The sequence below is a fragment of the Abramis brama genome, assembly GCF_963993115.1.
Source record: "Abramis brama genome assembly, chromosome: 12".
Taxonomy (NCBI): Eukaryota; Metazoa; Chordata; class Actinopteri; order Cypriniformes; family Leuciscidae; genus Abramis; species Abramis brama.
This window is the reverse complement of record NC_139974.1, coordinates 27,958,241-27,971,918: the sequence shown is the minus strand read 5'-3', so window position 1 is coordinate 27,971,918 and position 13,678 is coordinate 27,958,241. Positions and strand designations below refer to the sequence as shown.

The 13,678-nt window shown below is 35.5% G+C and overlaps 2 protein-coding genes across 2 annotated transcripts in view; one reads left to right on the top strand and one right to left on the bottom strand.

Annotated features, from left to right (window-relative positions):
• Positions 1-2,567: 2,567 nt before the first annotated feature.
• Positions 2,568-5,533, top strand: c1galt1a (core 1 synthase, glycoprotein-N-acetylgalactosamine 3-beta-galactosyltransferase 1a; the record flags this gene model as incomplete). The annotated part of the gene is made up of 2 exons (XM_084132182.1): positions 2,568-3,221; positions 5,405-5,533. Exons 1-2 carry the CDS (start codon positions 2,616-2,618, stop codon positions 5,531-5,533), a joined length of 735 nt encoding a protein of 244 aa, XP_083988308.1. The 5' UTR covers positions 2,568-2,615.
• Positions 5,534-5,612: 79 nt separating this feature from the next.
• Positions 5,613-13,678, bottom strand: part of col28a1a (collagen, type XXVIII, alpha 1a) — a gene marked incomplete at its 5' end in the record, with an annotated part of 31,991 nt that continues 23,925 nt past the window's right edge. The window contains 3 exons of the mRNA XM_084131005.1: positions 5,613-7,019; positions 7,148-7,424; positions 13,485-13,630. Of these exons, the coding sequence (XP_083987131.1) occupies positions 6,847-7,019; positions 7,148-7,424; positions 13,485-13,630 (596 nt within the window). The 3' untranslated portion in view covers positions 5,613-6,846. The remainder of the gene's footprint in view (positions 7,020-7,147; positions 7,425-13,484; positions 13,631-13,678) is intronic.

The window sequence follows — 13,678 nt, the reverse complement described above, 5'->3', positions numbered from 1 at the left end:
AAATAATATAGGCTACTATACTACTCTTACAATGGCTCCTATACTAAACAGTATGAACATTTTCTGTATAGAATAGAATAGGCTACCCAGATGACCTACTACATTTACTCAAAAACAAACAAACAAAATACATACAGTTGGAATGGATAGCTTACTTGTCTGCTGCATATGAATTTATTTAGTGTACACATTTGTTAAAAAATGTATCGTTAATAAATTGTGTTATGTAATTCTGGACATGTGCTCAATTGTTGTCATACGACCTCAACAAATGAAACCCATTATCATCTTTGAAATAACTTATTTACTTTGTAAGAAAAAAAAAAAAAAAGAAGTACATTTTGCCACATAGAGTATAGCCTAGTTATTGCCGAAATACTGTACTTGTACTGTTTTCAGCAGAGGTGGACAAAGTACACAACTTCCTTACTTGAGTGAAAGTACAGTACTACTGATCAAATATTACTCCGTTACAAGTAAAGGTTGCAAAGACCCGATTTTTACTTAAGTAAAAGTAAAAGTACAGAAGTACTTGTTTTTAAAGTAAAAAGTACTTCAAAAGTAAATGTCAATGCAATGTTTATTATTGTTGCATTGTTGTATGTAATACTTACAGTACCTTATGCCTCTGAATCTATGCCTGCCAACCTACCCTCATATCAATATCAAATTTATTTCTAGAACACAGTTCCAGTAGTGGGATTGAATGTGAGATTGAGTAAGTGCACTCAATAACGTCCACAGTGGTTTCCGACACCCAAATGGCTGTTCCCTCAAATAGTGCCCTATTTAAAGTTTTTTGACTTTTATTATGAATATGTTAGCCTTACTGTTGTCTATAAGCTAGTGTGCACCAAAACAATGACAAAATTCGCATTTAGAAGACCAAACCCAACGTTGAAAATGAAAATCAGGTTGAAAATCAACGCCAGATTGACATTAACGGACACTGACGTCGGATAGATGTTGTATTGTGGTTGAAAATGAAAATCGGGTCAGTCGGGTTCTGATGTCAACCCAACTTTCATTTCCAACCAAAATCATCCCCTGACTGACGTTACTACTTTCTACTCAAGGACCTTGACAGAATTGTAGTGGAGTAAAAAGTACGATATTTGTCTTTCAAATGTAGTGAAGTTAAAAAGTTTCCACAAAAAAATAATACTCGAGTAAAGTACAGATACTCAAAAAGTGCAAGTATACAGTACTCAAGTAAATGTACTTTGTTACTGTCCACCTCTGGTTTTCAGACACTTAATTACATGTTATTTGAAATTAAATGAAAATGTATTATATGAAATGGAATTACCTTAACTTTGACCCAGTGCAGTGATTTAAGTAGGACTTAAATACAACTTTATATGTAATTTCATGATAAATTCTATTGTCTTTGAAATATGGTTAAAGTGTACTGCTGAATGTACAGGCCACATTTATAGTAAACTGAAATATACTTTAATGTAATTTCTATTTTAACTTGTCCTATTTTTTAAACATATTTGTAATTACACATTTGTAATTATGACGTTTGCAATGTAGCACATTTAAAATAAACTACGGCTAAAATAAACAAGTACTTTACATGTACTTTAGTATGTTAGTCAACACATCAATGTAAGTGTACTTATTTAAAGCATGACAAAAGATTAAAACAATCATTTCAAAATGTATTAAAGTAAAACTTTTAGTTTAGCATTATTACAAAGTGCACTTTTTAAAAGTTACACTTTTATTTCATTAATATTATATTATCTGCAAGTACAGTTTTTGTTTAAAATATATACTTTTAAGATTTGAATTACACTACAAGCGCACATTCAATACAATTAAGTGTACTTCTTTTTCACAAGGGTTATTACCGTTATTAATTTTAATTTTTAATCAAATTTGTATATATAATGTATGTGGTTTGTTCTATACTGCACACTTTGACAAATGTAATAGATCACCCATGTTTAACTTGCCTGCATACAATTGAAATATAAGCTCAGTATACATACTGCAAAAATATTGAGAGTGGTATGGTACAGTCATTCTCTACAGTACATTCTGTTTCAAAGCTAAAGGCCTGTTCACACCAAAACGCTAACTATAAAGGTAAAACTTTATTATTAGCATCCACACCAACGCACGATAACGTTCTGTTTGTTTTAAGTTTACACTACAGTTTTGTCGACTGCCGCTTTAAATAATCTTTAAAAAAATCGAATATATTTTCAAAGTGGGGAGGATTCTGATTGGCTGTCAGTGTTTTTATCGTTCATCAGCTGAAAACAAACACACAAAAAGTTCTGAAATTGATTCCAAAGATATCATTCCTCTATGTTGTCAACGGATTAGTTGTGGTGCTATTCTTAAAATGATTTTTACAACTAGGTATATCTTTATTGTTGTTGTTATCGTCCTTGGTGTGAACTTGGCTTGTATACTATCCTGAACAATAGCTGAAACTTTTAAGATGAATCACTTGTTGTATTCCTCAGTTGCAATTGTAATCTGCTAAATGAATAAATGTAAAATGAACGGGCCTTAAGCTAAACTCTAATATTCTTATAGCCGAGAACAGAAGAGCCACACTAGACCTTAGCCAGAAGGTCAGAGTGTTATGCTGGGTAATGACGCATCCTCAACACCTGGAATCTAGAACCCAACATGTGCGTGACACATGGGGCAAACGCTGCAACATCATTCTGTACATGAGCTCGAAGGAGTCAGACTTCCCCACGGTAGGGCTCAACGTGTCAGAGGGACGCAGTCAACTCTACTGGAAGACCATACGGGCCTTCCAGCACATTCACAAGCACCATCTGGATGATGCTGATTGGTTCCTCAAAGCTGACGATGACACGTTTGTTGTCCTTGAGAATTTGCGCTACGGTCTGTCCAAGCACAACACAGAGGAGCCGCTGTATTTTGGACGTAGGTTCGCACCATTCGTTAAACAGGGCTACATGAGCGGAGGGGCTGGTTATGTCCTCAGTAAGGAAGCTTTGAGGAGATTCGTGAAGGGTTTTGCTGATGGACTTTGCACACACAACACAGAACTTGAGGATAAAGGATTGGGACAATGCATGGAGACAATGAAAGTTAGGACAGGTGATTCCAGAGACGTGTTGAGGAGACAAACCTTTCACCCTTACCCTCCAGACTATTACCTGCCCAGACAGCTACCCAGACAACGACCCGGGCACCTCCTCTATGAGCATTATAACCCTGTTGAGGTAAGAAGGAGATGTTTTAGGGTGAATCAATACACTAAACAACTTTTGCTCTGATTTTTGCCCCAATTTACAGTCCGGAGGAGTCAAAAGTCAGAAAGTCAAAGAGTTTGGGCAGTCGGAGTTGACAGATTTCACAGAAAATCATGTAGAGTATGATGGGCACAGATTCAGATTTTTTTTATCTTCAAGACTGTAATTCCTTCCAGTCAAAGGAGATCAAACATGTTTGATATTTTGAGCCGATTTTAGAACGTATTGTTTTCAGTTGTCCTGTGTCCAGAGCCATAGCTGGGGCCCACAGCAACAACCACAGGTGTGTTTCCCAAAAGCATCGTTAGCCAACTATGGTCGCAAGTTCCATCGTTATCAGCATAGTTCAACGAGTCTGTGTTTCCCGAAAACATAGTTCTAACGAACATTCGCAAACAGACCTGTGGTTAGAAGTGTAGTTTCTTGTTTGCATGACATGTGGACTCAATAAATCCTTATCTTGAGCCAAATAAGCAAGCTGACATTCAGTAAAATCTATATCTTTTATTCAGAATACGTCATTTTTGAAGAGTGCGCATGTGCGAACGTGCTCTAAGAACGAGCCTATGACTGAATCTGGAAATAAAGAAAAATAACTGAGAAAAATGATTTATAGCAAACCATCTAGCATTAATTCGAAGCATTACTCCACCACATGCGTGACATCATTACCAACGTGGTTGAATGACAAATTTGCGACAATATGGTTTCGGTTTCAATAAACAGTCAGGACTAGCTGATTTCTTCAACGATGCATCGTACTACAGCAGTTAAGCAGCGAGTTATGTCGTTGTACGGAAAACGCACCCCTGCACATGATCATCGGATGAAATTGTGGGGCCCTCCTAAAGCCGGGGCCCCTAAAATCCTCACTACCTTTCGCCCCGCTAGCATCAAGACGCTTGTGCGTTTGGTAGTGTGACCCTCAGTCGTTTAGCATACAATACCCAGTTTTTCCTTTTAGCCGTTTACAAAGTCAGTCATACAAAGTGTATGATGCTTAATGATTAAAAATCTGTAGTGAATACCAGCCTTTAGGCTAATGTGGGTCATCAACTACCTTCAAATGATAACAAATGATAAAGACGTCATTAATTCATACTATCATTCCTGTGGGTGAAAATACAGACTCAAATAAAAATAAAATGAAGCCATGGTTATGTGATGTGATGTACGTTATGTGAAAATGATGTACATTTTTTTCAATTAATTGTTATTAAAGAAAAATTCACCCCCTCCCCTCATTCAAGTCCTTGGTTCACATGCTCATACTGTCAGCAGCTCATTGGCTCTCAGCTACATGGACATGTCCAAGTCCAAATGGTCTCAGTTTAGTGTTCTAGTAACCAGCTCTAGATTCAAGAACTGCCATCATCCGTGTACCGCTGACTGAAGAACTATGCCACCAGATCACTGTTACATGAATATTTAGTGCCTCTTAATTAAACCCTTCAGCAGTGAGTTCCAACTAAATACTGGTGGCTGTGAGTTTTACAAGCAAGACATATTCCTGGATAAACATTTTTTGTTGATCCTGGAACAACATTACCGTCCAAAAGTATTGTTTTAACCTTATTCCTACCCAGTCGTGGCAGTTGAAAACAGTCAACAGTCATCAAGTCAGACAATTTCTGCTTCCTTGTTGGTCCAGGAACAACTCTGTAAACTATTTATATTTGACTGATATGTTTCCAGTTAATAGCTGTGTTCAGGATGTTGATCCAGGAACATGTCATTAGTGACGTATAGGGTAATTCTACAATAGCATCTTATCCAAAAATGTTTGCTTTTGCATGATGCTACATCCACAACAATATAATAATAATAATAATAATTATGATAATAATCAGTAATAATAATGATGATGATGATTTCACTGTTAAGGCCTTTTTCACATTTCCTGGCTTATGATCAATATAACGATAAGTCAATCAATATAAGTCAGATGCAGATATAACCAGGAAATAGTACAGAAAAATCCAATTTATATTCAGGGATGATTTAGGTATATAGGCCTAAAAGAGAGAAGTAAGATGTATATGAGTATAGTTAAAAAATAAACAAAAAAAACTTTCTTAGGTATCTCCTTCTCAGCTAGGATTTGATTGATTGTTCTTTATGTTAATATACATTGTTCTGTTCTTGTGTTTTAGGGTCCTGGATGCTGTTCAGATTTAGCCATCTCTTTCCACTACATAGATGCAGTGGGAATGCACACACTAGAGTACTACACCTACCACTTACGCCCATATGGATATAAATACAGATTTAACCCAGATTAACAAATAATAGAACCAACAGCAAATCTAAAAATAAGACAGCATTCAAAATGTCTTTTAAAGAGAAATTTTTTAATACATGTTTACATTACTTCCCAGTAAGACCATTACATGTAAATAATGTTACATTTATTGTTCTATAATACATATTAAAACAGGTTTTACAAAGTTACAGACTAAGAACTTTATTGTCCAAAACATTATTAACATTAGCTTCGGAAACACAATGGTTCGCTTCATCACAGACCGAACGTAAAAAATTCAAGTTGAGAATATTTGTTAAAATCTGTCAAATGTAAGACAAGTTAATCCAAACTTTGTCATTCATTTATATTGGAAAGGACTTCTGGATGTTTGATTGTCATTTATTTAAGACATGCAGGGAGGAGTTCATACCTAAATTTATGAGTCATGCTCACTGCTATAAGGAAACATTAAAAATGATATATGGGAAAACATCCTTGAAATGCAAATGCTGTTAATCACACAATATAATACAACTACTACTTAAAATATAATACAAGTACTTCCCGGTACACAGTATTAGTAATTTTGTGCAATGCTTTTCTGTTGCATAATATATTGGTCTAAAATATCATCTTAGAGTATGTACATACTTTATGATGCTTACATTGCAAAACCATTAAAATAATCATGGATTTAGAGTGGTATACACTTGTACAATACATTTCAATTTTACTTTATACAGTTTAATGATGGAGGGTCACTTTAGCAGAACTTTAGCTTCTTAACATTAGCTTTGAAGTTAACGTAATGTATTATTTAACAAAAATTTCACAAAAATACTTTGCAGTTAAACAATAATTGGTGGACTCCCTGCAGCATTGCCCTGTGATGACCACATATGATGACCCTAAATTATGTATATAAGCATTTTTGGTAATTTTTTGAAAACAAAGGGGATTACCAGCAACTCTTTTTTTCCACTTTGTGGAAAAAAGTAAGTTATAATTCACTAGTAAGTTGACGATTGTAAATCACAATTAACAGAAATATTTACAATGCTGTATTTTTAAGGATGCAACATACAGAAAAGGATTATTTAAAATGAAGAAATTAATGATACTTTCAGTGCGACTAGGAAGAATATACAGGAGCAGCACTAAGTCTAGTAAACAATAATTAAATTAGTGTTGGTTCACAATCTGATCTACAGTCAGTGTAGACTCCCTTACTGTTCTCATAAAAGACTTACTACAATTAAAATGCATAGTGCATGACTGCAAAGTAAAGAAAAAAGAAAAAAAAAATCTGCTGAAGCTGAATGAAGCCCTGTGCTTTATTGTGAAGGTGTGTTATGTCTGCACACAAGCGCTCATACAAATGTCTTCTGTCTCAAAGCGGTTGCTGTTGCCTTGGCAACCACCATACCAGAATTGTGCGCACGCATTGGCCTCCGGGTCATAGTACCACATCACCCTGTACTCTCTACATGGCCCAGGGTCCAATCCCTGCCTACAGTCTACATCTGAAAAACAACAACAACATAGATCTGAAGTGCTTGAACAAAATCTGGATTCAAACTAAATTTAAATGTGAATGCTCGAGAAGTGACCCGAAATTATAGATAACTGTGGTGTAGGCCAGTGCATTTACCTTTCACGAAGGCATCAGGCTGAGGGGGCGGTGCAGGTAGATTTCGTGGAGGAGGGCTGATTTCTGGAACATGCCGCCAGTTTATGGGCGTCTGGGGTCCTACTACTGAGATGGAGGACTGGTCTCTCCTCTTATCTCCAGCTGGGGCCTCTGTCACCTTAGGGAACTCAATGACAGATTCGTCAATGGTATTCCAGTTTGTGTCAATATTCGTGTCATAATATTCATCTGGTTGTTGAGGAGAAAGGGTGGTCTCAAACTCTGTTGGAAGTTCAGCCTGTGATAAAGAGAATTTTTCAGATTGTATGGCATGTGGCATTGTGGCAGCACAAACAGAAGCAAAATATCACCTTCAGTTGGTGTTTACATTATGATTATCGATCATTTTATGTGCTACTTTTTCTCCATATCAATGTTTCTGTAATTTCTGTTCATATTTTATGATATAAACAGAATTTTGTGTCCAGATCTATTAATTTATTCAGAAATGCATATAAATATAATTACATTTTATAAATTACTTTAGTGATGAGCAGGGTTTTCATTTCTGATTGATTAGATATATATATATATATATATAAAAAAAAAAAAGTTGTTCCTTTTTTATTTTGAAAAATACATTTAAAAATGTTTTTGAAAATAATGATTAAGTGTAAGGAAAATATGTTATTACTTTTTTCAGGGTATCTGCACAATTTTTAAAGTCAAATTTAAGGCTTTTTAAGACCTTTTTAAGACCTGAAGAAATCAAAATGAATACCGTACATTAGGGGTGCACAATACTGACAAAAATATGTCTAGATATTTTCAAAGTTTTGTTGATAATAATTAGATGATATTTTACTGATTGTGTTTTTGTACTGGTACCCTGGCTGGTTTAGGCCTGTTGTTGACAGCAGACCCACGAAGATATTCATATTTTTTATATTCTATGCAGTGGTCAGTTCACAGTAGTGACCGAAATGAACATTTTTATTAAGGGCCAATATTTGCCACCGTAAACTGATTTCCAGGGGCATTTTCACCTATATATGGACATTGTTTCTAAATGTATTTAGAGGTATGCATCACCTTTTATGTCAACATTCAAATTAAATTATATTAGAATAACACAGTACCAATGTCAAAATAAATCATTAAATTAAAATCCATCCTTGCAGTGCAGAGGTGACACAGAAGCGGCATCAAAAATGGCATTAGCCTACTATATTTACACTTCATTTACAATTGCATAAATAAAGCTATTCAATATTTAAATATGAAATGATTTATAATTTTAACGTTTTAATTAAAGGATACTTTAAATATGAAACTAAAACCACCAGTAGGTGGCGGCAAGTCACTGTCTTAATAAGCGAGTTGTTGGAGTCATTTCAACCGATTTGTTCAAACGGCTGATTCATTCAAAAACAAGTGATTGTTCATTGAATCGTTAAAATGATTCATTCAAAACGCGGATTTAAGTAAAAAAATATATATATATCATCGCTGTCTGTTGGACCACGGCTTCATTATGAAATTCTCGACGGCGATATAAAGTGAAAATGGACAATATTGTGTCCAAAAGGTAACTCACAATGTTAACTTTGTTAATTTAACTGTTGTATAAAATAAATAGCACATTTGCAATTGTGCAAAGGAAAACGGCACTCTTGCTCATGTGATATTCTAATATAACATAATATGATATAAATATAAGACAAAAACTCATTTGGGGACATCTATAACTGCACTGACACATCACGCAGTGAAAGCAAGCATGAGAGACAAACTATGGAGGTATTTTTGGTGCAAAACTACTGAACGCCTGTGACAGTGAAATTTGTAGTTGTAGAGAATAGCCACACATGTGTATCAGTAAATTTGAAGTCACAGAGAGAAATGTTTTAAGAGTTGCAAACTTGTAGACTTTTTTTTATCTTCCACAAACACAACACAACAGTTTCACCTTCTCAAATTCTTCATTGCAGGTGCACAAATCCTATTCTACAAATCACAAATTAAGAAACTCATACGCTCACATTTTTGCTACAGTTGCTGCAGTGAATATGGTGCAAAACGCATTTAAACACCTGCATCAAAAAATGTGAAGTCACGGAGAAATTTTGCTCATCTGCACATCAGTATGTGAATTCATCCAATGAGAGTTGCACACTTGTAGAATATTTTCTCACAAATGTCTTGTATATTTTTCTAGCACAAACACAAGTACATAACTACAGCTGCTTGAATCTGCTGCGACGAATCTCAAACACTGTTTTTCGCTTTCAAGTGACAAGTTTCGCGCGCTCTCCCTTTTGCACCAAGTGCACCGTGAAATGTGGGGCAAAAGTGAGTTGTGCATCTGTAGAGGCAGTGGGCGGAGCCTACATGAATATTCATGAGTTTCCCGGGCATGCGCGTGGAACTGCTCATTCTAGTTCACGCTCCTCGTTTCTCAGCAGGTTTAATGGATTATTTCAAAAAAGGTAAATATAGTTTCAGCGCGAACTTAAACTACAATTGTGTATCGTTTTGTTAAACTCATAATGTTTTTATTAATTCGTCACTGACTGAATGATTGCTGGCATTCATTTCGTGTAGGCAGGCCTAGCCTATATAAAGCACAGCAAACTTCAACTCGTTCATTTCGTTGTGCTTTTCCTCTGTACATTGCAATGCTTTAAACTGTCTTTTGTTATCATTTGTTGAATGTCACTGCAATAAAAAAATTTAATAAAAAATACGTTCCACTTTTACCGTAAAACCAAAAATTCCAGAACACCTGAATGATTACAGCAACACTTATTTCCAACAGAAGAGCAGAATATTCCTAAATACATGAACCATTACCATTTTATTTATTTATTGCTAAGCTCTTCTGATAACTTACCTTATGAAGCTTTACAACTGTGTCATCTCTGGCAATAATCTCTGGGAAATAACTCCACAACCATATCCGTGTCCAAATAAACATTTTGCACCCTACACTGATGTTTCTCTTTGTCATGTTCTTTCTTTGACCTTATGTGTTGCTCTGTGTGCCTGGATGATACACAATGATGACCATTGATACAAATGCATGATCTACTTCTGACTTGAACTCTTGAAAATGAAACCTTTAAACTTTGTTGGATCAATGTTAAAACATGACATTCTGGCATTTAAGATTTGCATGACAAAAGTTTGGAATCACTATGATTTAAGAAATGTTATACTTTTAAAGCAGGCAAGGTCAATTTCCACACTTCATTAAGCAGCACAACCATTTTCAACTGTGATAATAATCAGAAATGTTTCTTGAGCAGCAAATCAGTATTAGAATGATTTCTGAAGGGTCATGTGACATTGAAATCTAGAGTAAAATGAGCTCTGCCATCACAACTTTAAAATAGAAAACAGTTGATAAAAATATTGCACAATATTACTGTTAAATGATAAACTCAGATAAATGTAGTCTTGGTACCTTAGAGGTACCTTACCTTAGAACCTTACTAATACCAAACTTTTGAACAGTGTATATATTATTATATCAAAACCAGCACAAGCACAACTTGCAATAAAAACATTAAAAATAATATTGTTACATTATTTTGCCAGTATGTTTGTAAATATTTTTTTAGAACATCAAATTGGTGACTTATTATATTCCTTAAAATAATGCTAAGTGTTTTTTTTTATTTCTCATTTACAGCAACCTAGTTGTATCAAATGTAATTTATCCACTTTTGTCCATACAATTTTGTTTAATCCAAATTGTACGCATGTATTAAAGCAACACATTCATGCTTGAGTTTGGTCTTAAATGATTTGGCTTATTTAAACGAACAAGAATTTAAGAACAATCACACAAGGATATATTATATATATTTTAAAAAGTGTTGGCCCACAGATACATTTATGAGGGTTTATTTAATTTATTGCAATCAACAAATGATAACAATTAGTAAAAGCCACAGTTTTAAAGCTTCGCAAGGTGCAATTTATACGACGAGTTGAAGTTTTCTGTAGCTACTGTATATAGGCCTATACACGAAGTGAATGCCAGCAATCATTCAGTCAGTGACAAATTAATAAAAACATTATGAATTTAACAAAACGATACACAACTGTAGTTTAAGTTCGCGCTGAAACTATATTTACCTTTTTTGAAATAATCCATTAAACCTGCTGAGAAACGAGGAGCGTGAACTAGAATGAGCAGTTACACGCGCATGCCCGGGAAACTCATGAATATTCTTGTAGGCTCCGCCCACTGCCTCTACAGATGCACAACTCACTTTTGCCCCACATTTCACGGTGCACTTGGTGCAAAAGGGAGAGCGCGCGAAACTTGTCACTTGAAAGCGAAAAACAGTGTTTGAGATTCGTCGCAGCAGATTCAAGCAGCTGTAGTTATGTACTTGTGTTTGTGCTAGAAAAATATACAAGACATTTGTGAGAAAATATTCTACAAGTGTGCAACTCTCATTGGATGAATTCACATACTGATGTGCAGATGAGCAAAATTTCTCCGTGACTTCACATTTTTTGATGCAGGTGTTTAAATGCGTTTTGCACCATATTCACTGCAGCAACTGTAGCAAAAATGTGAGCGTATGAGTTTCTTAATTTGTGATTTGTAGAATAGGATTTGTGCACCTGCAATGAAGAATTTGAGAAAGTGAAACTGTTGTGTTGTGTTTGTGGAAGATAAAAAAAAGTCTACAAGTTTGCAACTCTTAAAACATTTCTCTCTGTGACTTCAAATTTACTGATACACATGTGTGGCTATTCTCTACAACTACAAATTTCACTGTCACAGGCGTTCAGTAGTTTTGCACCAAAAATACCTCCATAACAAACGCGATGTCAGCTCGCACTCGCAGTGCCTCGTACACATAGACAGTATAAGAAGTGGACAGAGCCATCTCATTGGATCTCAATTGAGACAAGTGAAGCCCATTTTTAGCGATTTCTTAGCACTTCCTTTCCTGACGCGCAGACTCAAACCGAGCAAAGCGTTACACCGACCACGTGAGCAACCCGTCTGTCTTCTAGTAGCTGTGCCAAGAGAAATCTGAATCATTCCCTTCCGAATCTTGCAGAGACGGAGAGCGTGAGTAGGAGCTGTACATGAGCTTGGAGCAGGAGCAACTTTTGCTAGGTATTCTGATTAATTATATTGTCATTTTGCCTCCACGTCCCCCCGATTGCCCGCGAGCTTCTCCTCCCGTCCATACGGTAATCTCTCTACTGTGCGACAGAGAGTCGCGTGGTTATGACGCAATCGTTAGCCTACTTTTACAAAAACTGCTTCTACGGGGCCATAACATAAGCTACAAGGTAATGGAGCATTTTATACATTGTCGTGTTTCTTTAGAAATAAATAATGGACAAATGGAGTCTTCAAACGCCTCAGATGTAAAGTTATTCGCTGTCAAAGTGACGCCAAAATGAATGGGAGTCAATGGGATGCTAACTGCAGGTGAAGTTCTGCTACAAGATGGTGGCACGCGGCCGGCTTCAACTTCCGGTCGACTTCCTTCCCGCCTGCTCGTACATAGTTAAAACAATGATTAGCCTACAATATCATCATAGTTCGTAGACAATATCGCACACTCCTAAGCACATAAAGAGTGAACGTACAATTGAACTGACATTTACTCGTTTTCTTCTCTCCTCTCGCGTGCAGGAGACAGACGCAGGCTAATATACTGCCATAAGTGACGCGAATTGTCACGTGAACAAGCAAATCCACAAAGATAGAATTAAAAAAATAATACGTAGGGCTACGCTAATTAGTTTTAATTTCAAAAGCATTTAGATATGTCTAAGTCAAAGTGTCATTTAAAATTTAAGACCTTTCATAAGTAAAAATAAGACATTTTTTAAAAAAATTGTATTTTTAAGACTTTTTATGGCCTTAAATTTAAAAAATCTAATTTAAGACCTTTTAAGACTTTTTAAGGATCCGCGGGGACCCTGTTTTTTACTTGATGGTTACATCACGGAATCAACGTGACATTTTCCTTTTAAAAAAAAGTACATATTTTAAGTATATTTTTACGAAGCCCACACATCATGGAGAAAAAACAAAACAGATACCATGGACATGAACATAGAAGTTGTTACCATGACTTAATTCATGGCCACATTTGATTAATTAATTCCCTCATTTTAGGGAAATCGTAGCCATGATTTACCTAAAATATGGGAGCAAGTCTTTAATTTGTGCTCACAGCATGTGCGGGGCTCTATCATTTTAATTTTACTGAAAAGTTTAATATTTTCTCTTTAAAAAACATTTTGCTCATTAACCTACATAGTGTCTTCTTTTTAATGTATTACTGTGTCTTTCTGTAGTATGAAAAATCACCTCTTTGCCTACTGGGATGAAATAATCACTGGTGGAAGCTTCAGTTCCGTCTGGAAGTGGATCAGGCCCAAATGGAAAGAATGGTTTTCCATTTGGCGTTCCATCATCACGCTCGCATATCTGACTTAGCAGTTTAATTTCCAGTGCTGAAAAAAAAAAAAAAAAAATAGCATAAAAATATTTAGCCAAGTACA